Below are 26963 nucleotides of genomic sequence, written 5' to 3' on the forward strand. Positions count from 1 at the left end.
GCCCAGATTTTGGTTTTTTTTTGGTTCTGCAACTCTCCCAGAAATACTTATTTAGAAAGCATTTCAGAGTGTTTATTATACAGAATGACTTGGTTAATGGAATTAAAAACAGTATACAAAGAATTCAAGTGATAAAACTAGCTGTAAGGAAGCTCTGGTTTCAAGGCAAAACTTAGAAAACAGATCCCTGTGTATATATTGCTTCATTATAATTAAACCATTATATTGAAACATAATGCTGTTAACACAACATAGTGTTAATGATCAGTAAAAGAATAGGAACTGTCATTGTCTAATGCCTAACTTCTTTGGAGTACTTTTACCTGTAGATATGTGAAAGGCTTAAACCACAACAGTAACAGTTTTTCAAAACAGGGTCATAAAGCTATTTCACTATTTATTCTGACACGACACATTTAATACAACATTGCTTTTTAAATCTTTCGGGTTTTTGAGTAATTACCACAGGCCTGAGCTCCTTGTCATTTCCCTGCCCCTGCTTATTACTCTTAAATTCTCTGAATTATGAGTAGTTTAGTCAGGTAATTTCAGGAGGATGTGCATTTTCCCAACATTCAACAAGTACAGGTTCGCAATAGTTCCCATGCCAGAACTGTTCTTTGTAGGCAGTTAGTCAGAGCATTTGTCTCTCTAGCATGCAGCATTGTGTATGAGTTTGTATTTGACACAGTAACCACACTATAGTTGGAAGTAGATGAACAGCCTTACAGCTGCACAGCATATTGGCAGGTAAATAGAAGAGCAATAAAAAGCAAGCTTACAGTGAAGAGTTTACATATTTTAATTACAAAGGAGAAAAAAAAGCAATGACTCACCTGTGGAGATGAGGGACTAAAAGTCACATTGATGACAGGTTCCGTGTGTCCTCCCAGTTTATGTGAAAAAGTGCTTGAACGCATTTCATATATGTAAGCCTAAAAAACAATGAGATTATATTTTCACCTTAAAGAAATACATCATATTCTAGAAGCACGAAGTTACAGTATAGGTGGACTAAAGATTCGGCCTACAGGGAAGTTAGAAAATTTCCATAATAGCTAAACCGGTATAAAAGTCAACAACATCCTAGAATTGATTTCTACCATTCAGGATAATTTAGCAAATGCTTAAGCTAACTCAAGTTTTTAAAAAAAACATTAGGTATATTTCAAGTAGGCAGGTGAAAAATTTAACCATTTTGAACAATATTTTTAAGGGTGTTCTTCAGAATTTAAACCCTTTCTTTTAAATAGAAATATGTAGAACCTAAAACCTTGGTTTCTAAATTTGAAAACTCTTATGTTTGGTGCTAAATTAAATAAAAAATTTAAGTTTCTACATAGGTCTTTGCAGTTTTTATTTGAACAGCATAGAATTCGATAGCAAATAAGTAACATTACGAGAGACGCAGGTATCACCAACGAGAAAAAGCATACTGCCTGCCTTTTTTTCTCAAAGGAAAAAGGAAAAAGTGCTTTTCAAGGAGTAAATTAAATTTAGTAGCAAAATAATTATATTCTTATTGGTGCAGCCTCAAATAACAAAAATGTGTCAATGCCAAACTGCATTAAGAAACCATCCAAAATCCAGTAAAAGTCATAGACATACTGATACCATGAAAACAGTTGGATTGTGATATTAAATTGCCATTATCTTAAATAAACAAAACAGAAAATGTTTTAAAATAAATCCTGTAGTATAAGTCCGCCACATAAGAAACACTTGTTAGAATCCCATGCAGGCACATAGGATTGTTTTAGACTATGCCTTATCTAGTAGAAATAACAATTGCTTGCAGGATACAGTCAGACAGTATGCATACACAAGGCCTATCAGAAAAGACACGTAACACCTAGAAAATACGCAGACTTATTTGGTGCACTATAAAGAAAATGTGTATCTCAAAAGAAAGAATAAATTGTAAAGCATACAAAAAATAGTCAAAGATGATAATCCAAACTTTATAGTTTCAATTAAAAAAAAAAAAAGTTCTATTGCCTTTACTAAATCTCTGCAGTTAAGACTATGACGGTGGAACTCACAGCACAGCCTAACAGAAACTAAACCAAACTGTGCAGAGGCACCATCACAACAATGTATTACTCTGTGACTTTTTGCTGATAGTACCCTAAAATGAATTTAGTCATTCATACCCAAGGCAGCTGAGCTTTCCCTAGCAGACAGCAAACTTCTATAAGATACACGTCCCAAAAACTTGTGGATTCAACTGACAGCCTTCCCAATTTATGAAAAGATTCACGGACCAATGCAGGTCCTGAATAACACTTAATGCCTCACTCAGAAAACAAATCTTATCAGCCAACTCCAAAGATTCTCTAGTCCAAACTAGCACTGAAGAAACACTGGATAGTCCTCAGTGTCAAATATTCCATTCATGACCGTATTCACTGAGAAGCAAACCAAGAGGCCCACTGTAATTGCCCACTTAATTGCATCCAGTTTATATACCTCACATATCCTGGATTCAGTCCAGGATATGGAATTAAAACCATCTACTGGCATAAATGAAGGACATAAAAATAGAAATGTAGGCCATACCACAGCTACTGTCACTTATACCACTTAGGACATGATCAGTTCACAAGGGAACAGATAGGTAAAGGGAACCCAAACAAGATAAAAGTGATAAAATGACACAGAAGAAAGCATTCTGATGTGTCTGTAGACATGAAATTATTTTCTCTGACGAAAAGTACAAGACCATATATTAGTAAACTCAGTCTACACAACTACTCAAGTTCTTGCTGTTTCCATACAGAAACACCACAACTGCTGTTTGTAAATACCTCCAGTTAGTCATAAGATTCCTCATTATTGACATAAAAATATTAAGAAGTAGTGTTGGTTATTCACTTTACATCCTAAACAGATTACAATATTGCCACGTAATTAGGCTTAAAAAGAGGTTTCAGAGTTCTAACATACTAGTACCCTTCAAAATTTCCCTTATTTTATAGGGCTACATCCATCTATTCTCCTCCTTCCATACTGGCTCGCCATTCTTCACTCTGATGATACTATGCCATGATACAACTGGTATCAAAATTATCAGATGCTGCCACCTATGTGTTATCTTAGTACCTGTAACACTGTGCTCTTTCCATAGGCAAGCTTTGTCACACTGTATATCACCTGGCCTCCAGACCTCTGTCAGGACATTGTTCTGAAAACAGAGTTCCAGCAATGACCTTTTCACTCTAGCAAGGATGAGCCAGCAATGTGCCCTGGCGGCCAAGAAGGCGAATGGCATCCTGGGGTGCATCAAGAAGAGTGTGGCCAGCAGGTCGAGGGAGGTCATCCTCCCCCTCTACTCTGCCCTGGTGAGACCGCATCTGGAATACTGTGTCCAGTTCTGGGCTCCCCAGTTCAAGAAAGACAGGGAACTGCTGGAGAGGGTCCAGCAAAGGGCAACAAAGATGATTAGGGGACTGGAGCACCTTTCTTATGAGGAAAGGCTGAGGGACTTGGGTCTCTTTAGTCTAGAGAAAAGAAGATTGAGGGGGGATCTTATTAATACATACAAATACTTAATGGGAGGATGCCAGGGGGATGGGAGTAGTCTTTTTTCAGTGGCGCCCAGTGATAGGACGAGGGGTAATGGGCATAAACTTGAACATGGGAAGTTCCATCTTAACATGAGAAGGAACTTCTTTACTTTGAGGGTAGTGGAGCACTGGAACAGGCTGCCCAGAGAGGTGGTGGAGTCTCCCACTCTGGAGACATTCAAAACCCGCCTGGACACCGTGCTGTGCAACCTGTTGTACGTGACCCTGCTCTGGCAGGGGGGTTGGACTAGATGACCTTCAGAGGTCCCTTCCAACCCTAACAATTCTGTGAATTCTGTGAATTCTGTGAGGTGTAGAGACTGCAGTCAGGTTGTACTTTACCACCATCACAATGCCAGAGCAGACTACAGCAGCCATGCTCACATAATTAATGCAAATCTGCAAGTCTCAAGAAAATGAGAGATAAGGTGCTGTATAAGTCCATATTCCAGGAAGGCTCCAGAAAGGAAAGGTCTACACTGAGTGAGGGGAGAGCAAGAAGCATTAAAAGCTGCACTGCAGCCTGCAGAACAGGATGCTCCTCTGCATCTGACTGAAGAAAGAGAGTATTCATAAAAACAGGGAGAAATCATTCTTACCAAACTGCCCCCAAAAATCGCATGGAATGCTTGTCAAAATGGTTCAATAGTATCACAATACTCAGTAATGCCATGATACTTTTTAGGTGTTTGTACCAGGAAAGATTCAAATCCTATTCCACATAGCTCTTGTACACATGTCCATCCCCTTTAGAGCTGTGGGAATGGTCAAAACAGGACAAATACATCATGCTTCTTAACACACTACAGAACTTTGTGAGGTATAAGAGCTTAAACAGAATAGAACTGAATGAAGAAAATACTGGAAAAAATAAAATCAACTCTAAAATTCAGGTGTTTGGTACATAGCATAAGTCCTCTGGACTTCACACAACTGACACATGGGGAGCTAGTAAAACAGATTTATGAAAGTTCTGTTGCAAACAACTATTTCCCTTCACAAGCTAATTACTCTGCAATTTCAAGTTTTTGGAATGCCTGTATCAGTTCTTCTGCATACATTAAGACCAGTCTTTGGCAGAGGGGTACAGGCAGCAGACAGGACTATGCTTTCTGTTACTCATCATCTTTTCACTTCCTGAACCTAAATTGCCTTACCATCACTTTTCTTTTCCTCTTCAAGCCTGTTCTCTTCCCTCATGGAACTAGGCACAAAGAAGAGTCAAAGTCAAGGACAGCAAGAGACAAAAGCACAAAATTGCCCTGAATCACAGATCTACAATATGTTACAATAATTTCTGAGCCAAGAAAAAAACATGGCTGCATGTTTTAACCAAGAGAACATATCACAGAGAGAGATGGTTAGTGAAGCTGAAAATTTTCCATCATAATTTAGTGGCTTACAGAACTTTGCCAAACTTATCCAATAAAAATTAATTTTCCATTCCACATTCTCAGTTTAATTTGGGGAGGAGCACGTTCATTTTTGGCTTAATCTCTGTGCCCCAATTCCTCTCTGCAAAATAGGTGTGATAATATTTCACTGGATTTTTTGAAGACAAATCCAATGTTTGTGAAACCCAGGTATTCTAGTAATTTATGCTGTTTCACACAGTTCCTAAATCAACTATTTGCCTCATACCTTTCTTTCAAAATTGCTATGAAGCTGTTGTGCAGCTTCAGTAGAATCTAGCAAGTGCATATTCAGTTGTCTAAAAAGACATGTTAGCTAATCACCCTTCTCAACCTAAAAAGCATTCAAACTCTTACCTCCCACCTTTCAACAAATTCTTCTAAACCCTGAGGTAGAGGTTAGGCTGGGATGCATTGCTCTGCTGAATCGTCACATTGTGTAACAAGATTCACTGGGTCAGAGAAAGTAATGAAAAGCAAGTACAGATAGAAGCCCACCTATAGCTAACCACTGAAGCATTCATCAGCACAGGAAAGACCTTTACTCTGATCTTTACTACAGAGACTACTTTCGTACTGAACAGCTGCTACACATGGAACATGGCTAGGAACACAATTTTCCCACTGTTCTTCATTCCTGCGATTCTATACTAACAGAACTAGTTTTAAGGTTCTTTCTGATACTGTATTTCTAGCCCTATAAATATTAAATATTTAGGTGTGGTGGTTCAGCTTCAAAAGAAAAAGTGGCAGAGACCCTGACTACATCCCAGAATAGTTTATTATGTTGTAGTAGCTATCATCTTCTCTTCCAATAACTGTGCTTTTAAGGAAAGTAATTCAAAAATATTTGAAATCAGATTAACTTTGACATGTAACACAATAAAATGTGATTAAAACAAAACCATCACCATAAAAAAATGTATAAAACCAGCTTCTGTTTAAGTACCTCCAGTCACAGATATTTAAGCCAGTCAGTGATAGTCTAAATTATGAGAATAAAAGTTAACGGTGCAAGATTGAAAATAAACTTTTCAGTAAATTTATTTTTAACCTCAAGAATAAAAATAATAAAAAAACCCATCCCAAAGTAAATTGTATTTTAACAGAAATGACATTCAGGTATGCATAAGAAATGGAATAACTCCAGTATAAACATTCTCCTACTGTAGTCTGCCATCATTCTAGTTTTACTAAATTTCTGATGTCATTCAAATTGTTTTTCTATGCTATACTTACTAGATTTTTTTAGCATATTCTTCTCTACAGAAAAAAAAAAGGAACAGTAAGTGAATTATAAATGATACCATAACACTAGCCACAGAAGAAAAAAAAAGCTTAAAATATGAATTCAATGACAGAAGAAGAACAGATTTTCAGCAAACCAAATGTAATAAAAAAGAAAGCAAAACAGTCTATGAAGTACTCAGCAATACCCAAAATGCATATGTGCATATAATCTGTTAGAGACTTTAGCCAAAGTCAATCCCTTTTTTTTATATTAAGACCAATTTCTTGTAATAAAAATACTGATTCAGTAGATATTGGTATTTCCTTTCCATTTCTTTCCAAGGGTCAGCCAAAAGTAAAAATCATTTACCTGTACCAATAGCTTCCAAACAAGTTTCCTGCATCCATAACCACATACTTACTTGTGTTTCCTTTCACTTGAAGTTTGAAGAAAATTTGGAGTAGTCAGTTTTCATTAACCCACACTGTAAGAGTGTATTTAGCACCTTATATGTATATACAAGCTTGTGCTTTCTTCTTTAAATTTGTAGCAAGAGACAGGGAAGAAGGGTGAAGGTCCTTCCTTGAGGGGAAGAATTTGTATCCAAATGGAAAACTACTTAATTCTCTGCACTGGTAGGGAGTGTGTGCTAAATAAATTGACTCTTTATCTACAGAGTTTTGCTATAAATTCTTTCCTCTGTTTTCTTATACTCTGTCTTCAAAGCAAACTTGTCCCCATCTGTTCCCACTGCCCCCTGGTCCAATCCACAGCCGTATGCATTAGAGTCAAACTACTTACACTCCTACTTCCTCCTGGAAAGAGAAAGAGGGGGAAGCAAATCAGAAAGAATCACTGAAAGCATAACAGAAAAATTCTCCTTATCAGCTCTTGCACAGAGACCAGAAAAGCAACACCAGTTTCAAGAAAAACCCTTTATAACTGCCGTGGCATTAAACTGGAGCACATATTTTACAAACAGATCACAGGAAAAAAAAAAAAAAAAAGACACTGGCACCTAAGATACCTAATTTACCTTACACAAATAGAGATTTTTTTCTTCATAAGTTTTGCATGGGTTGGTCAAAGTCATCCCTTTCCTGTGACTACTTTTTCTAATATTTCAAATGAGCTACAGAAGATGGAAGTGTTAAAGCCTCTTGATATAAAAATAAATAAATAATCTTTCTTACACTTTTATGAAAGGCAACTGGATCTATTTATAAAGCATTAGTCTCCATTTCCCTCCATTAGTGCCATCAAACCTGATGCACACTCCCACACAACATGATATAATTGTTTGGCTTGCACTCCACCATCCCCTGTTTACACTGGGGCACATCTCCCACTGAACCATGTATTTTTCCTCAAATCTCAAGCTGAAAAAGCACCTGAGCTACTTATACTAAAATGAAAAATAACAATCAGCCTGAAGCAGACACCCAACATGGAAAGTTTCAGCCAAAAATGTTCTCAATTATAGGTAACTGAAAACAGAATTATAGTGGAAAGTGTTAGACTACCTTAACTACAGGCATCAGTGCCAAATCCACACATAATAAAACAGGTTTCACAAGTATCCTAAGCACTGATTAATGGTCTTCAGTTCTGTGATATCTTACGCACTTCCCACATGGTAGCACGGAAAGTCAATTCAAGTGTGTCACAAAAACATTGAGTGTAATATGCCCTCTCACAGTCCCTTCTGCTTCTAATGACACTTCATGGAGGCTGTCTTTCTGGTAGTCACAGGAAATTGCCCACCACAGTAAGATCCCAGTTTCCATATGAGTTTCTTTGATATAACTACAGAAGGAGTAACAGTGAAAATTCATAATGCTCTCAGTGAATATTATCAAGATCAGTCATCTTTCAAGAGGCAGGGGATACTTTTCAAATATATAATCATGTAGACAGCTATAGCTAACACACCTTGAAGTTTCCTTATTAAAAAAGATTACATAAACAGATCTAAACCATATCTCAGATTTGTCTCTGAAAGCCTCCCTTGTTAGAAACTTCCAATTTATATTTTCCCTGATTTTTGTTTCTATTTAATTAGGCCATTTAAAAACCCAGCACTCAGAAGTATTACCAAACTTAAAAGTTAATTCAGTGACACACTGTAAAGTCATGTCTGTATTAACAAGAGAGCAATATTCATCACTTCCCTCCTAGGATAGTAGACCTAAAAGCCATCCACACTACCAAAGAATCCAAGAAACTGAGGTTCAAGAGTAACACAAAGCTGTGTTCTTTGGAAAGGGATAGATTTTCTCCAGCAATAGCTGGCAGAGAGGTAGACACAGTCCCTATCATTCATTTTCTGCCATGGAATTCCTTCGGCCAAGCAATGTCAGTTCTGTTTTTTCCACAGTAAACATTACTAATGCTATTTTCTCCAGATGTTTTCTCTTAAAGACCATCTTAGTTAAACAATATGGACATATAAAAGAAAACTTGAACAATACATAATTGGGGTACCAATGACACTGAAAACCAAACACCCTAGAAAGTCTTTACCACTGCTTCATATAATGCATTCAGTTCTGCAAGCCCTCTGGTACAAAGTGTAGACCAAGACAATAAATACTAGACAACACCGCTGTCAGACATTTCTAAAAGTACTTCTCCAGTAAAGAAAATATCCTCCTATTGTGCCAAACCCAGTATTAAAGTCAACACTACAGCATACTTTATTGTATCAAAGATACCGATTTTAAACATCAGTGATACCTCCATGATGCACTCCCAAGAGATAATGAACTAAACATTCTGAACTATTAGCATGTCCTATCTCCTGCATCTACATACATCCATACCAGATTATCTTTCTCAGCGCCCTGCCTCTTCTGTCATCTGTAGTCTTTTATCTTCCATTCATTAGTACCTAAAATGTTCTAGTGAAATTGTGGCCTCAAAGGGAGAATAGACAACCACATAATTTTATCATTCACATTTTAGCGTGGTTTTCTCTTTGCTATCTAGACCATTTTATGCAATTTTATACCTAATCAGATGCTTATCACACCACAGACACACAAGGGTGGAAGTATTTAATATAAATAAGATCAGAGTAACTGACTGCAGTGGTAACAAATTGAGATAGGCCTCATCTCAAGTCTTCTTTCAAAGAGAAAAGGACAGAAAGATACCGTTGCTAATCTCCATTTTATAAATCAAAACTTAGCCACAGAAAGACTAATATGATTAATCTTAGAATATATAGAATAATATTCATTATTCTATGACTAATAGAATAGTAATAGCTCTATCAGGTCCAGATTTGCATCCAGCCATCACTCACAGGTTTGCAGAATTCTTTGGATATGCCCCCTGACCAGTATGTTTGCAGCATCACTTGCATAATGGGAATTTACTCCAAAACCAATTTTGCACAAATGTTAACATTCAGGGATTAACAAGTGGTTAGTACACTGGCGTTATGTGTAAGCATCAAATTGCCTTGTCCTGTCTCCTGTTACTCCTTTCAGTGTTGATGCTCTCTGGAGAAGAAGAAACAATCTTCCTACTCTCTCCAGCTTTGGTGCCTTCACAGTTGGAAGGCATAAATTTAATCCTGGATTTAGAATGTGTTTCAAAGACAATGTTGTAGGCAAAATCCTATACTTTGATGAAAAGCAGAAATAAAATGGAAGACGACTTCATATATCACCCACCTATTTTTATTATTGGTGCAGCAACCTGTCGTGCTGAAAAACTTCTGGGTTTGCAGTATGGGTCAGTCAATGTGAACTGTAAGCCCAGGCTTTGGGATTTGACATGGACACAGAGTTTTATGTTAGAAAATTTCATGTCAGCACTAGGGTCAAAATGTGCCCCTTAAAGTCTACAGTTCAAAAAGAGCTAGCAACAATGAATCTGAAAACAATTAAAGAGCCAAATCTTTATTTCTGCATTCTCTATTTCATTTCCGGAAACTTGGAATTTATTCAGAGAGCCCTAAGGTCTTTAAGGACAAAAATGAAGAACCTAATTAGACATGACGTAAAACAGCTAACTAGAACTACATTGAGCACAGGAGAAGACTAGCTATTTCTATTTTTAAAAGTATCATTTCGCACTCTCCAGATATTTTTGTCCTATTAGACAAAGATTTCTTTGGTCAACAAATGTTTAGGTAAACGTTTTTGTACAGATCCCAGGAAAATGGAAATCTAAACCAAATTAGAATATTTGTCCAACATCCTTAATACTATTGTCTGAGAGTGATAAACCTCAAACTGTCTACTTGTAAAATGGTTAGAAATTAAAATAGTATGTGTACTTAGTTAAGAAAAAGACAACCCATTTCACTATTTAAGACGAAGAGAAGATCTGGTACTAGAAACATTAACTTTCTACGTTTTCTAATCACAATTAATTATAGTAAGGATAATGTTCAAAATGTTCATAACATTCACAGATCAAAATGAGGATACTGTGGGTACCCGCTTTGATCAGACTGTCAGGTCCTACACAGGTCTTGACAAAGGTTCCCTTAAAGTAGTTGGAGTAGTCAGTTAGGGACACACTTTCAACCCATGCTTTACAGTATGTACACGTTTCATAATTACACACAAAAGCAGTTCAAATAAAAACAAGTAACTACTTCAGCCACACAGAAGCTATACCAAGACATTCTTATATGAAATAGGTCACATACTTTGTAAGTAGAGAAAAAGGCAGACAGAATTTGCATCTCTTTGTTTACAATAACATACTTTGGTTTTCTGATTCTATGCCCTGTAGGATTACAGTTTTGATTTTGCTATTAATCAATGCAGGCAACATATTCCTCTCTGTCAAACACTTCAGATACTGTGAAATATAAAAGGCAGTTTAAGATCAATGTCTCTCAATTATATTCCAATTCTGCCTCTTTTGGCTTTAAAAGCAATCACATTTGTTAACCACAGGGTGCAGGCCTTGCACTGGATAAATTAAACTCCAGGTTGATTGAAGATGCAGTTGCTGGTCAGTGGAAAGTTACATAACTTATTTCCAGAACGCATTATTTCAAGACAACACTTTATATTCACACTGCTGCATTTTTATGCAGTTTTTTGAATTCCAGTGCATATTTACTCATAGAATACAATCTGCAAAAATATGTGGCTTCTTGGTACTCTTAAAACCACTCCAATTGCACATCAGTCCATCTGTCAGGATGTTATTAGCTTAACAATATGAATGGATTATTCACTGCCATGTTCGATTTTCTTTTTCAGAATGAAATACAAAAGCATATCCAGTCTCAACATTTCAAAGAGAAGCCTCTTAAAAATGCCCCCAAACTGTATTTTGTCCTAACAGTATAGTTGTAGCAAGAGTCCAAAACTTGACTCAGTTTTCCTGAGGGGACAGCAACAAGAACAATGAAAGTTCTCTACAGACATACGATGCAAATTATGCAAAATTCCAACCCAGGAGCCACACTAAAAAATATTTACTGGCACTGTGCCCACCAGGGACCACATGCCAACTGGAGCAGGATGCATTCCAGCTATTCAGCTTCCTATGATGAGCAGCCATGTGCCAAGAATTTGGAGTAAGGGCAAAATCATTCTCTATTCCTTTTTTTTTTTGTATCTGCAGTAATTCCAACCCCAATGCAAAAGAGAATACAAAAGATCTCGTGACTGCACCTCTTTTTATACTATTCAAAATCAACCTTAATTAGTAATTTATATCCTATACATCATGAGCGGAGATCAGTATTAGACACATTTTGTTTCACAGACAAAGCAAAAAGCCTTTCTTTTGTATTGCAAACTACATTTTGACATGCAAATTACCAGAAACTTGAAAAATATATTTTATTGTGGAAATGTCAAGAATATATTAGCTATTGCCAAACCTCCAGCAATCTGCCAATAAAATATCTAGCCTTCACACATGACTGGAGCCAGTATTTCAAAACTAGCCATGACAGTAAATTCTTCTTGTTCTGAATTTGAAGTTGACCAGAAACCCTGTGTCATAGTCCTGATGAGTCACCCAGAAAGACCTAGAAGAAAGTTAAACAGCTTTCCTGCCAAGTTGTTTTGAAAGGATGTGTTTACATTGAACCCAACATCAGGCTGGTTTCAAAGGCCTATATGACAAGCTAGCAATCATCTATCTCTTAGCAAACATCAAGAAAATATTGTGCCAACAATGTAGGACTTGCTGAATTAAAATTAGGTGCATACTGAAAAAGGTAGTAATACGCTTTTATCCAGCACTCTTTGCTAACTGTAATAATTTAAATACAGCTGACACTGAATGAGAAGATAACATATTTGGGGAGGATACATAAACAAAGTTACACCATGAATTATGAAAAATTCTAATTACAGTTGAATGACTCTTCATTTTGTACTCAGCTGACTGGTCCATAGGAAACCAGTACTGAAAGATTCATCACCTGGTATTTAGGAGCTTAAGTAAATTAATGTGCATTTGCTACATAGTTCCTAGTGGTCAGATATGTACACACTACATGAAGCTGTGCTACACAAGATACTATTCTGCTCATCTTTGACAGCATGTGACAATTCAGAGTCAAGCACGATAAAAACTTCTAGAAACAAGCTTTTAACAATTACTTTGAGCACTAAGATTTCAGAGATTTTTCAGGCAAAAAGAAGAACATACAGATCAGGAATCATATGTAACAGCTACATATAAATAAAGTATATGAAAGTATGGTATACCTGTTTTGCACATTAAGCTGAATCCTAGAAACATACATAAAAATATTACTTTGCATACAGTATGAGCAGCTCCTATAGCTTAGGAGGAAAATAAGCAAAATATTACTTACGCATTTGTCATCTGATCCACTGGCTATAAACCGTCCACAAGGAGATATTGCAATTCCACATGGATAGCAGCGGCTACTATGCCCTTCAAAACGACGTTCACACCTTCAGAGAAATATTAGCCTTATTAACTCCAACTGAAAACTAGCTCTTTTACTGCTGTTTTCATGAAACCCTGCTGAAGTCTCATCTGTTTTTCTTAGTCTACAAATTTATTAACACAAATCCAGAAATTACATGTTAAATATCTCTGCAGTAGGGTCTTGACAAAACTGAAAGACATTAAAGAATATTAACAACTGAAAATAAAATGAACACACCAAACTACCCCAGGACAATACCCAAACCCATGCTCTGGCCTTGTTTAGTTTACAAAGACAGAAACATCATTACTGTTTAGAAATGAGAAGCTGTAATGCCTACCATGAGCTTACCCCTAGTTAGCCATTTCAGTAGGGAAAAAAAGCTCCCCTACATTAAGGGGAGGGTGTTGTGAAAGCCAGTCAACTCTGTGAAGCTTAAGAAATCTCCCTCAAGTAATTTATATCAAATGAAAATCCAGTATGTGGAATTGTAACATAAATAATTGTTGCTTGCTTTTCTTATACCCAAATCTGGATATTTAATCTGTGTTCCTCTGCTTACATTCCTACTCCATACAATAATTTATTTTATCTCGTAAATTCAAGAAAGGCAATATCCAAATGATGTTCCAAACTGAGAAATCTAGCTATCATCTACCCTACAACTGTAGATAACTTCTTATCTATCTGTGTTTATACAGTCGAAAGGAAGAAACGCATTTAAATTTAAAGCAAGGAACTAATTTCCACTTTTCATGTTAATATTACAAGATGTATTGTGCAGTTAGCTGTTGATAGCTGAGCACACTTAGGGCCCACTTAAAAATAATAATGTTTTTAATGAGATGAAGATTAATATCCATCTAAAAAAATCCATGGTTGTAAAGAACTGTGATAGCTTTTTAGTCACTTCAAAACTAAAGAAAAAAGTAGTATGTAGAGTTGTTTCAATGTTAAAAGATATTTTAATACAAGTTTCAACCCCATTCAGAATTATCATTTACATACACATACCTAATTTCAGAGCTTTATTTTTATACCTATGAGGTATCATTTCAAAACACACTATCTGCGTTGTTCTTTTGCCTTTATTATGAATGCTATCAAACTGCCCTTCTCTTTACAAAACAAATTCATATACTTCTCCATAATACAGCTGTCACACATTCTTTTTTTTTTTTTGTATACCAGGTACAGGAACAAATTTGAAAGAGTAACATCTCCTGGCAACATCTGTGATATACACTTTTTCCTGACCAGTGAAATCACAGACACTGTGTTAATTCAATTGACGGAACCCATGTGCAGAAATCTTTAAATTTTTATATCGTTGTTCTGTTTTAGACATGCATGGATGTGTAAGAATGCACTGAATGCCAAGTGGATGTCATTCACCCAGGTGAAACTGGCATACTTAAAAACATTACTTTGTGACTGATTCAATGACTATCACTTAGTAAAGCATAAAAAAAGACACTTCTGAATGCATGAAAATGCATCATTTTACAGAGCCTAATTCTAAACTTTCACAGATAGTATATGTTTGGCTGAATTTCTGTATAAAAAACCTACTGATAACAATGAACATTTTGAATATACAGTAACCAGACCTTTCACCACAGGCTAGTTCTACCCTGAAAGTGTTGTAAATAACCCAATATAAGTTGGGTTATTTGAACACTACAGTTGGGTATTTGAACACTGCAGTTCAAAGATAAGTTACTTATAAAGACAGTCAATTACTGTGACTAAGATGTAAAAGCATTCTTGAACTTGAGTTTGCACATAGTTCTTGCATGAATATTCAGAGACTTTCAAGAACAAATGGCCGTATTTGGGCCATTGAATCACCTGCCTCTACTCAAGCTTCCTATTGACAGTACAGGAGAACACTAGCTATCTCAGTCTCCTCTCAAATGAGCATTCTAACATATATGACTCCAAAGATTAGGCAATGGAGGACAAGTCACAGAATACATATTTGATTTCTACTGTCAAAGAACTTTACTTTTTGGAAGGTAACTTAAAAGAAAACACAAAGGGTAGCGCGTGCTTTCCATACTACAGCTTACACAGAATCATATGACTGAGGTTGGAAGGCACCACTGGAGGTCATCTTGTCCAACTTCCCTGCTTACCTAGAGTCACTTGCCAAGGACCATGTCCAGATGGGTTTTGAATAACTCCAAGATGTCAAACTCCAGAACCTCACTGGGCCACCTGTGCCAGTGCTCAGTCACTGGAAATGATTTCTAGAATCAGTTGCTCCATCACCTTCCCAGGGATCAAGGTGAGGCTGAGCAGTCTGTAGTTCCCTGGGATCTCCTTCTTGCCCTTTTTGACGATAGGAGTGACATTTACTTTCTTTCAGTCCTCAGACACCTCTCCTGATCACCATGACCTTTCAAAGATAATTGCTAGTGGTCAGCTGGAGGTGATTCTGCTTGAGCAGGGGAGTTGGACAAGACACCTCCAAAGGTGCCTTCCAACCACAATCATTATGTGATTCTGTGATTCAGCAGCAAAGGCATTATCATAACTTCAAGTTATACAATTTGAAGGCAAGTCTTTCCTTCAAATATCTTAGACAGATATAAAAAATAAGAAATAAAAATGAAGCATGATGTTTTTCATCTGTCTGCTGTTCCCCTTCATTGTCAGATGTGGCATTGCAAGATTTTGCCCTCAGTTAGGCTCCTACCAAACACTATTCATTGTGTAGAGTAGATCTCTCCCCCAACTCAGCCGCAATCATGTTTTTTCGTGTCTCTGCCAGAGTCCCAGTTACATTGTTTGTGAATTTCAGAGTCCCCAAAAAAATACAGTTCATCTCAGTGCCTTTTCTCATTGCCACATATGGACAATGATCGTAGAAATGTTTGAAGAAAAAGTTTCTTTTCAATCTTATACTTGTAAGATACCACAACATTCCATGAAAGAAATTTCCTCATGAGAAAAATAAACAAAATTCATATATCCTCTGTTCCTCCTGAATATGACTTCAGGATCACCATTCTTCCTGAAGTAGAACACTGGCCATCAGGACTAGTTCTCAGTGTTTAAGACCTTGTTCTCAGAGCCTGTAAAAGCTAACTTCCTCAATGAGGGGTTTCTTCTTCACAGAAGAATATCCTAGTAAATCACTGCAAACAACTTCCTTTCAAAAGAATTTGACTTTTCTACATCTGTGACCAATAACTCAATTACTCCACCTATAAATGGATGGAGAAGAACTAACAGGATTTCAAGACTTTCACTGATCTTTTCTCTGCTATATCACAGCAATATAAAGCAATGTCTGAGCCATAGGATAGTGCCGCTTTTCCTTGTGCTAATACAGCCACAGTAATAACTAACATCCTGGATTCTATTTTCTTATTTGTTTTCCTGTTCAACTTTTCCATTATAATCAGGATGTATGTTCTATTACAAGTATAGCTACTTCTCCACCCCCTCAAAATCCTGCTCTAAAAAGACATTTTTTAAAAAAAACTGATTCCAGTTAAACTTTCCACAAAATCCAGTAGAAACTTTATTATGCAATCAATTAACTCCAGACATCTCCAGGTATCACAGCAATGAGAATAAGTGGATAAAAAATCCTAGACTAAACAGATAGATATTATGTGCATAATTTTAGCTTATTCTAGAAGTTCTCTTACTTCAGGGTTTTTTTTTTTTCCTACTGTTTTTTTTTTTTTTTTAAGTAGCAACAGATGGTGATCAAACTTAGTTTGGATATCGCAAGTGCTACGCGGCCAGCTGGCATGCTGTCCAGCCTCCTAAGAATGTTTTTCTGGTCAGAGCTTTTCAGGGGTTACCATGACAAACATCTGGTAATTGCATGGGACAGCAAACAGCCAAGTTTTCCCTATGTTGTCCTTAGTCTACATTCCAAAATATGTATCTTTTTATCTCCCAAACAACTTGCAGAATATTAGAAAAAACTGTAACATGTTTTCCATCTTTGTAAGAGAAATATACCAGGATGCTGCATGCCTTTATAAATTGGGGAACACTCTCACAAATAAATCTGTTTCATTGTACTTGCTGCATTAAAAAAAAATATCTTGACTGTAAACCAAGATTTTCCTTTTTTTAACCACTTTTCCTTGTATTTTATTACTTTGCCCCAGTGCTCTGGTATTCGTTCAGAGACCCTTTGGTACCAGCAGATCCACTGAGGCTCTACAAAATCTGAGTATAACTTGACAGTAGTAGTAGCTACCCTAGATATTCTGTACACATGGGTTTTATTTAAACACACAACAAGCCCTTCACATAGGAGCTCAACATGTTTTCACCAACAGCATCCAGCAGGGACCACATGTTCCCCATCCTGTATACTTTCACACATCCCCAGTCCCAAAACTTGGAGGAATTCCAACCACTGCTTTATCCCTTTTTCCCCTCAGAATCAGATAACAAGACTCAAAGCTTCAGGGGGAAAAAAGATGGCAAATCATGGGATCCTCATGTTCAGAAGAGACCAAGAAGTAATCAAATTGTATGTGTCTATTTGTATCTTGTTCAGGATGATGTCAGGCAGTTAGTTCACAGTGGAGATGCAAACTGAAAAGTATCTGAAAATTGAAGGTGCATTCATTCAAACTGCCTGTCTGACCCTAAGGGTCTTAAAGTGTAATTGTTAGAAAATGAGAGATGAGTTCCATGTGGCTGCAGGAATTCTACTAAAATATGTTGCCAGGGGAGCTTATGATCTAGTTGCACAGGATTATAATACTAGTTGGAGTTTTTACCTTAATGTCTGAAACTGTCTTTATACAATTGGCAAATCTTTTCAGAGGCTGAAAGAGGGTGAAACTGATTTTGCCTGGGATCATGCATCAAAGCATTATCATGTATCTGAATATTCTGAAGAAGAAATTCAGTATGTCCAAGTAGTCCAATATTCTTCAAATATCTTCACTGTGATCCAATAGGCACCCACTGCCTTTTTTGCCAGAAAGAGATGAGGAATGGCTATTTCAGCAGCAAACAGCATTAAAGCAGCTGAACTTCTATTCCTCAAATGTTCAGAGAGTGAGTCAGAGGCAGGCTGTTCCTGCCACCAAAGGTGTTAGTGCGGTGGTGGTTGGGAGCTCCTCCCAACACTTTGCCCCTGCCAATCTCATTACCTGCAAGAGTAACCTAGCAGCTTTTACATCTGCCTCCCCACACCTACCATAGTAGCAGCCCAGACCTCTAAATGGGGCAGTAGTAACTTTTCCCTGCTCTCCTCACCTCTGGGTAGATAATGAGCACATCTGACAGAATAGCACAACTTTCCCATTCCTTCCTTTTAAATTAATTCCCATTTTCAGCAGTTACTGACCATCCTGCTCCTGACCATCAGTTCTCCCAGCCAGTTTCACATCTCTATATTTCTGTGGCAAGTAGAGAAGGCAAATGTGGGTAATGTGGGCCCTCTCCAGAAGGAAATGGGAGACCTGGTCACCCAGGATATGGAGAAGGCTGAGGTACTCAATGACTTTTTTGCCTCACTCTTCACCAGCAAGGGCAGAAGGCACCACCCAAGTTGCAGAAGGCAAAGGTAGGGACTGGGAGAATGAGGAATTGCCCACTGTAGGACAAGATCAGGTTCGAGATCATCTGGGGAACCTTAAGGTGAACAAATCCATGGGGCATGATAAAATGTATCTGCAGGTCCTGAGGGAACTGGCAGATGAAGTTGATAAGCCACTAGCCATCATATTTGAGAAGTCAGGTGGTCTGGTGAAGTTCCCACTGACTGGAAAAGGGGAAACATAACCTGCATATTTAAAAGGGGAAAAAAGGAAGACCCAGGGAACTACAGGCCAGTCAGTCTCACCTCTGCCCAGCAAGATCATGCAGCAGATCCTCCTGAAAACTATGCTAAGGCACATGGAAAATAAGGAATTAATCGGTGACAGCCAACATGGCTTCATTAAGGGCAAATCGTGTCTGAAAAATCTGGTGGCCTTCTACGACAGTGTTAGTGCATTGGTGGACAAGGCAAGAGCAAGTTACACCACCTACCTGGACTCATGCAAAGCATTTGACACCATCCCACATGACATCCTTGTTTCTAAATTGGAGACACGTGGATTTGACAGATGGACCACTCGGTGTATAAGGAATTGGCTGGATGGTCACACTCAGAGTTGGGGTCAACAGCTCAATGTCCACGTGGAGACTAGTGACAACTGGCGTTCCTCAGGGGTCAGTATTGTGACCGTCGCTGTTTAACATCTTTGTTGGTGACAAGGATGTTGGGATTGAGTGCACCCTCAGCAAGTTTGCCGACGACACCAAGCTATGAGGTGTGGCTGACATGCTGGAGGGAAGGGATGCCATCCAGAGGGACCTGGACAGCTTTGAGAGGTGGGCCCATGCGAACCTCATGAAGTACAACAAGGCCAAGTGCAAGGTCCTGCATGTGGGTCAGGGCAATGCCAAGCACAAATACAGGCTCGTTGGAGAATGGATGGAGAGCAGCTCTGAGGAGAAGGACTTGAGGGTGTTGGTGGATGAGAAGCTCAACGTGACCCAGCAATGTGCACATGCAGTTCAGAAAGCCAACAGCATCCTGGGCTTCATCAAAAGCAGCGTGGCCAGCAGGTCAAGGGAGGTGATTCTGCCCGTCTACTCTGCTCACGTGAGACCCCACCTGGAGTACTGCATCCATCTCTGGAGCCCTAAGCATAAGAAGGACGTGGACCTGTTGGAGCAGGTCCAGAGGAGGGCCACAAAAATTATCATAGGGCTGGAGCACTTCTCCTATGAAGACAGGCTGAGAGAGTTGGGGTTGTTCAGCTTGGAGAAGAAAAGGCTCTGGGGAGACCTTATTCTGACCTTCCACCACTTAAAGAGGGCCTACAGGAAAGGTAGGGAGGGACTCTTTATCAGGAAGTGTAGTGATAGGACAAGGGGTAATGGTTTTAAACTGGAAGAGGGTAGATTTAGAATAGATATTAGGAAGAAATTCTTTACTGTGAGGGTGGTGAGACACTGTAACAGGTTGTCCAGAGAAGTTGTGGGTGCCTTATCCTTGAAGTGTTCAAGGCCAGTTCAGATGAGGCTTTGAGCAACCTGGTCTAGTGGAAAGTGTCACTGGCCATAGAAGGGGGAGTTGGAACTAGGTTAAGGTGCCTTTCAACTCTTAACATTCTTTGATTCTATGAAAATACCTGAGAAGCTCTTCACTAAGCCAGAAATGTTTCTATGAGATAATCTATGCATAAATCAGTAAATCTTTATTTAGTTATTCACCTAGCTTGAATGATCAGGATATTGATATGCTGATTGTACTCACAATCTAGCAAATTCATCAGTATATGGCTCCCCTGCACAGAGGTATTGACCTTGCATTATTTTAATATGTCAATGTACTATATTACAGAGCTGTATAAATACTACCTATGTTACTATCTCTTTCAGAAGTGGAAAGAATTTCTTTCAAGTTAGGAGTATTGCTTAGAATATTAATCAGCTTTTGAGTTCCAATTAACTGCATGGATCACATGCTTGATAATTACCCGGACCAAGTTATCAGCACATCTTTTTTTGGAGCAGAAACAAAAATAAAAACATCGCAAGGCATTCTTCAGTGTGCATTTTGCAGGCCTATGCACCTTTTATGAGAAATAAATATAATGGTGAATATGCATGTTAGAGTGCAGCAAGAGCAGGGCTGCTACGAAAGGGAAAATGAGTAAGAAGCCAACGGTGATCATGGCACAGTGTCCTCACCAACCAGGACACCATCCCACCATATCTGAACAGGGTGGGCAGAGTAGTGTGCTGATAAAAAGGTCCATTGACAGTCCCAGAAAAAGTGAGGTGATGAACCAGGTCCAGGGTCCACCCCAGCAGTCCAGTCAGGACCAGCAGGAGGTGGAGCCAGATACACGGCTGGAGGCAAGACTGCAACATGGGTCTGCCAGAGACAGAACTCAAAGCAAACTAGCTACAAGTTCAGTCAAGGTCCTTGCAGAAAACAAGGCTGGAGTCAGGACTTGAGACAAGTACATCAACAGCATAGTTCAGGCAAAGACTAAATGTCCAGGCCAGAGCTTAAATGGAGTGCCTGAAGCATTTAAAAAGCAAAGAGGGCAACACTTTTAATTAATAGTTTCCTCCTAACATAACAAAGGTCAGAAACTTCCTTTCTTCTTGATGTTTTAATGCATAGAATTATCTACAAGTGGGAGGAAATAAGAAATTGAAGTGATCTGGGCTGGTAAAACAGAATTTAAAACTATCATGTAAAATTTAAGTGACATATGAACATATTAAAGCAGCTGGTATTTAGTTTAGTCTACCATTTGGGGTTGTTGCGGGTTTACTGTGTAAGAGAATAGAATTTTCCTTAGTTCCTAAGTTTCTACACACTTTCTATGTGCTGGTTTTACAGCACTAGGATGCCAAAATATATCTGTCTCTCAGTGCCCTATATGTCCATGAACTTAGTCACTAAAACAAGGCAGGACTGGCAGATAAGGAGGCTTAGTGTATTAGAATTTTCTGATATATCTAGCCTGGGCGATCTATAGGACTCACCAACTTGTGTCACTCCAATCCAGACTTTCCCAAAAGATTAATATTAGGTGTTGGAGACAATACGTACAGATCCTTATGAATCATTGCTAGACTCCTGACTTCAGAAGGAGTTGTGATGTGTCTAGAATGCATTCAACAAAGAGACAGCAGAAGGAGGTAGAATGGTAAAGTTTCTTGTGTCTTACAGACAATTAAGAGTCTGCAATGTTTCATCACTATGAACACTTGAACTCCTTCAAAAAATGTAAGCATGCATCAATGTTTTGTACCTCCTGATCATTAAACGTTTGTCTGACTCTTTCTTGGTAATCTTGAAACGTGACTGTAACGTTCTTCTCATTCAGATTCCCACTGCACCTTCCACCCTGGACCCAAGAGAAAGTATTTTTACTAGTTCTCCAAGTAGCCATTCTTTTCGACAAGATAGACTTAAATTTCTCTTCACAGTGTCTTGGAAGTTGGTCAAAGGTCATTATCTTACCCTGGTGCCTGTATTCGTAAAGCCCCATAATTTATTATCCTAACCTGGAAGAAGAGTAGCCAGAGTTGGTTCTTCTTCCAAAAAGATCTATTCTCCTTAGTTATTTATTCATATATCTGCTTTGTAGATTGTCTGAAGCTTTTCTTAGCTACAGTTATAAATGACAAGAATGCAGAAGCATAAAAATATTCAGATTCTTCAGATGAAACTTTACAAATCCATGCATTTCAAAGCAAATGAAGCAAGAGTCTGAGTAAATCCAAAAGTCACTAGCAGTGTCCAAGATTCCCTCATTTATTGGCAAGATGATCTGGCTGTGTGAGGTTGTCTGACAACATCAGAAAGTAAAAATGCCTTTTCTTGTACCACCTTCAGAGGAACCCATAACACTTTCTGGCACTCTCTGAAGCAGTCTTGGAATGCCTCCAGATCATCAATAGTTAAAAGAGACAGACAGATTCACAGCTTTATCTAGTAAGGATGATGAAAATGGAAGTTGCAAAATACTCTCATCAACTTCAAGCATAAAAGTAAACATAAGTTACATGAAATTTCACTGGAAAAAAATGTAGTTTGATAATACAGACTGAATGGGAAAATTCTTGTGGAACTCAGAGAAAAAGAATCAATATATTCAAAAACTATAAAGCTGCAGGCCAGGATAACATGTCCGAAGATCTACTCTAAGCAAAGATCAAAAAAGAACCTGAGCATTCTGCTATGATACCTCAGTCAATTATAAGAAAAGGAATGCATGTCAGAAGAATAATAAAAGGAGCCATCATCAAAGACATTGCATAAGAGAAACTAAGAGTCCCACAGAAATTGTGCAGAGTTACTCTGAAAATTATTTCCCATGGTTTCAACTGCAGCTTTCAAGAGCGCCACGCCGGAGGGGTTTTTTCCCTATTTAATCAGAATTTCACACTTTACAGTATTATTAAATAAAGTAACAATGGATAGAACTCATTAAGGGTAACAAGCAGATTAAACAAAGGCAGAACAGTTTTCACTGTAGATGTCTAGGGCAAATATTTAGAACAAAATCAACAAACAATAAAGTTGAGATCTTGCAGTTAGTGTTACTACCCACAACACTGCAAACAGTATAAATGAGAAGGTGGACTTACCTTTGCTATATTTCAAGAACACTGGACAAAGATTTCACTAAATAAACCCTATTCTGGCAAACCCAAAGCAGAAATAAAGAGAGGTCATTCCAGAGGGACCATTCAAAACACAGTAATGGCCGATGCACCAACTTTACAAATCAACAACTTTAAGAGATTAAAGGTACTGGCCCACCATAAGATTGTTTAGGAACTAATCTCTCCTGTAAGCACCCAACAGTGCAAGGGATGGACTGTATTTGATTGGACAAGACCTATGAACAAAAAAAAAAGCAAATTTTTCAGTCTGTGTAGTAGACCCAACACTTCAGTGGAGACTTGTTCCAAGTTCAGATACAGCTTTCCAAACTCAGCCATTTCAAATTTATTTATGTGAAAAACACCTGGTGGACACATTAGGAAAAAGTGAACAGTTTTCTTCCATATGAGAACTCAAGAATAGATTTTAAAATACAGAAGACTCAATCTCTGGTCTGAGCAGTGACAGAAAATTTCATTTCTAAAAATTAGATATCTTTTCTCTGAAAGTTACAAGCAAGTGAAAAGTAATCATTTATTTTCTCTGTTTCTTCTCCACAACAGTTATTACCATTGATCACTGTGTAAGGTACAACAAACACACACACATATACATAATACCTAATAAGCACCCTTAAAATATGTGTCATTAAGGACTTGAATTACTTTTTTGAAGTTTGGCTAGTAGAACTCAGTGGACACTAGAATACGACGACTTTGCCAAATTAAATATAAAGCAAGAACATACATAAATTATTCCCCTCTTCCCAGGACATATTCATTTAATTGATTGCCCAGATTTTACACTTTAACTATTTTACCATTCACCTGGTCTACTTATATTAATATTTAGAAACAAAGAGACAGATAAGTGATCTGTGAAAAGCTTTCTACTCTTTCATTGCTCTTCAGCAACATAGTTTGAGCAGCTTATTACAAAAACATAAGAAGGTAACAGATTCCAACCCAGTAGTCTCTAGTTTCATTACTTTCTGACTTTCAATGCAGGTATTACAGCAATGCTTTGGCAAGAACATATATGCCCCCTATAGGTTTAATGTATTCTTAGCACAGAAAGAGGGAAATAAATGAAAGGATCATTAAGCATTTCCTAAACAGAAAGTTCAGTATTAGAAAAATTATATTATGTCTTTCAATCAGTATATGTTTACATATGCACAAAGCGAATATGAAATTATTCTTTAAAATTTAAATATCCTCCCTGTCTAAACCTCTTTTATTTTGAATATAACTCTTTTAGTATGCACAACAGAGATTGCCCCAAGTATTTCCTTTCCTGAGCAATGTTCCCACCCCACCACTCTCTCCATTTGTCCCCCAGCTCTCCCAAGTAAAACACTGAAACTTCTTTAGAAAAAGTGTAGCATTTTTATTCTGAGTTTATGATAACTTATTATGCAAATTTATAGCACTACAGACATGATTTGTAATCATGTTGTTACAATTACATTTGTATTTTAAAAGCTGGATCAGAAATTTTACCTCCTTTAACAGTAACAACATGGTGTTTTGGAAATACCATTAGCATTCTGTTCAATATACTGTTTTATACATACAATTAAGTCTACAAAGGTAGGTAAGACAGGGGTGATAAATCTTGACCATTTAATGGCTTCCACATAGTAAAACTGAGGAGCCAGCATTTTGTTTGGTCTCTTAAAATTAGTAAATTCCAATTAGCTTTTAATTTTAATTTTTAAAGGTCTGATTGTAGATCTGATCCAAATTTCTACTGCTATATCACAGCAAGTATGACAATTCTGAACAAAGATGAAGCATTAACTTTCCTTGCAAGGTACCTTATTCAGTCTTACCTCAGTGTTCTTAAATCCCACAATTTGATGCCATCACCAGCAGCTGTGGTCATGAAAAGATTGTAAGCTTCGGGTTGCTGAGTGCTGAATGATGACCCCTGTAAAATATGAAATCAGTTTCAGATAACTATTCTTGCGGTGCTAAATATTTGTAGAATCATAGAACATCTCAAGTTGGAAGGGACCCAGAGGCATCATCAAGTCCAACTCCCTGCTCCTCACAGGACTACCTAAAACTAAACCATACGACTAAGAGCATTGTCCAGACATTGTTTGAAGTCTGACATGCCCAGTACTGTAACCACTTCCTTGGGGAGTCAGTTCCAGTGACCGATCACCCTCTCAGTGAAGAATTTATTCCATTTAAAAATAAAAAATAAACGTTTGTTAGGTTATGTGATAAAAAGCTTGTCTGCACACACACAAAGGAGCGCAGAGGAAATCTGACGTGGAGAAAACCCCCATAACCCAGTCAGAGAAATGAAATACTGCCTTGACTCCTCTCAGTATTGTCCCAGGACAGCCATGAGCCCTTTGGTCCAGGGGTGACACCCACCACGATGAGTCAACAGGAGAAGCTCTCTGGGTGATCTCACAGACTGGTGGGAATTAGTACTTATCAGAGTATGGGATCCATTATGGGATGTAGGGGAAGATCATTTTGTGATTACACAAGACATTATGAGATGTTTAGGTTAGGAAATAAGGGTGGGGAAAAGGGAGGATCAAAGTGGTTTGTGGAAGAACAAGTGCAGGAAAACCGAGGGAAAAGGGAATAGAAGAACAGACTGCTGCTCAGTGCATTTGGCCATGCCCTGCACCTGATCAGCACAACCTTTCTTGTCTTCCTATTGAAATCCATTTCTAACTATTTTCCTGGGTGAAGGGATTCTCTATCAGCATACATGTATATGGAGGTCTAAAAGTCAGCAACTGGACAGGGGACCACAAGAGGCCTGTGTGTCCTGGAATGAGTGGGGGTCTGGGTGCCACCAACAGGAGTGGGGCCATAGAACAGACAGCCTGTTGGTCTGAGTGCTAAGAACTGGAAAGACTGGAATAAGTGAAATTAAATGACAGTAACTAAAGCTGGACCAAGCGTCTGTGTTCCAAACAACCAGAGCAAGTGAGGGTCAGGTAAGGGAGCATAAGCCAGCGTGTCATCACTAGCAGACTTCAAGCTGGAATAGTCAGCATGTAGGTGAAGCGGCTTGGGAGCCAGGTATGTGTGTGTGTTCTGGGGAGTGAAGCATCTGGAGGAGCTGGCTACCAGAGCAATCAGGTTCCAGACCAACTGCCAGAGAGACAAAGGCTCACATGTCCAGGTGTCAGCAGCTGGGGAGTGCAGAGATCCAAGGCCAGTTACTGGATAGTTTATGTCTAAGCCCAGCTCTGGAGCAATAAACATTGTATTTAAATATATATTTTCCACTAATGGACTTTCATCCTAATCAGCCAAACAGGGGAAGAGGATGAAAGGACATGAAGGACAGAAGAGGTGCCTGAGGACTGGAGGAAAGCCAATGTCACTCCAATCTTCAAAAAGAGCAAGAAGGAGGACCCAGGAAACTACAGGCCAGTCAGCCTCAGCTCCATCCCTGGAAAGGTGATGGACCAGCTCATTCTGGATGTCATCTCTAAGCCTCTGGAGGAAAAGAAGGTTTATCAGCAGTGGTTAACATAGATTCACCAAGGGAAAATCATGCTTGACCAATCTGATAGCCTTCTATGATAGCACGGCTGTCTGGGTAGATGCGGGGAAAGCAGTGGATATTGTCTACCTCGACTTTAGCAAGGCTTTTGACATGGTCTCCCATAACATCCTCATAGGGAAGCTTAGGAAGTGTGGGTTAGATG

The 26963-nt window shown here is 38.3% G+C and overlaps 1 protein-coding gene across 1 annotated transcript in view; it reads right to left on the reverse strand.

The window, feature by feature from the left end:
• Positions 1-220: 220 nt before the first annotated feature.
• WDR27 (WD repeat domain 27) overlaps positions 221-26963 on the reverse strand; it is a 66257-nt gene continuing 39514 nt past the window's right edge. The window contains exons 21-24 of the mRNA XM_009891478.1: positions 25107-25204; positions 13018-13120; positions 837-935; positions 221-238 (exon numbers count right to left, since the gene is read on the reverse strand). Of these exons, the coding sequence (XP_009889780.1) occupies positions 221-238; positions 837-935; positions 13018-13120; positions 25107-25204 (318 nt within the window). The remainder of the gene's footprint in view (positions 239-836; positions 936-13017; positions 13121-25106; positions 25205-26963) is intronic.

This window comes from Charadrius vociferus, unplaced genomic scaffold, assembly GCF_000708025.1.
Source record: "Charadrius vociferus isolate BGI_N301 unplaced genomic scaffold, ASM70802v2 scaffold68, whole genome shotgun sequence".
NCBI lineage: Eukaryota > Metazoa > Chordata > Aves > Charadriiformes > Charadriidae > Charadrius > Charadrius vociferus.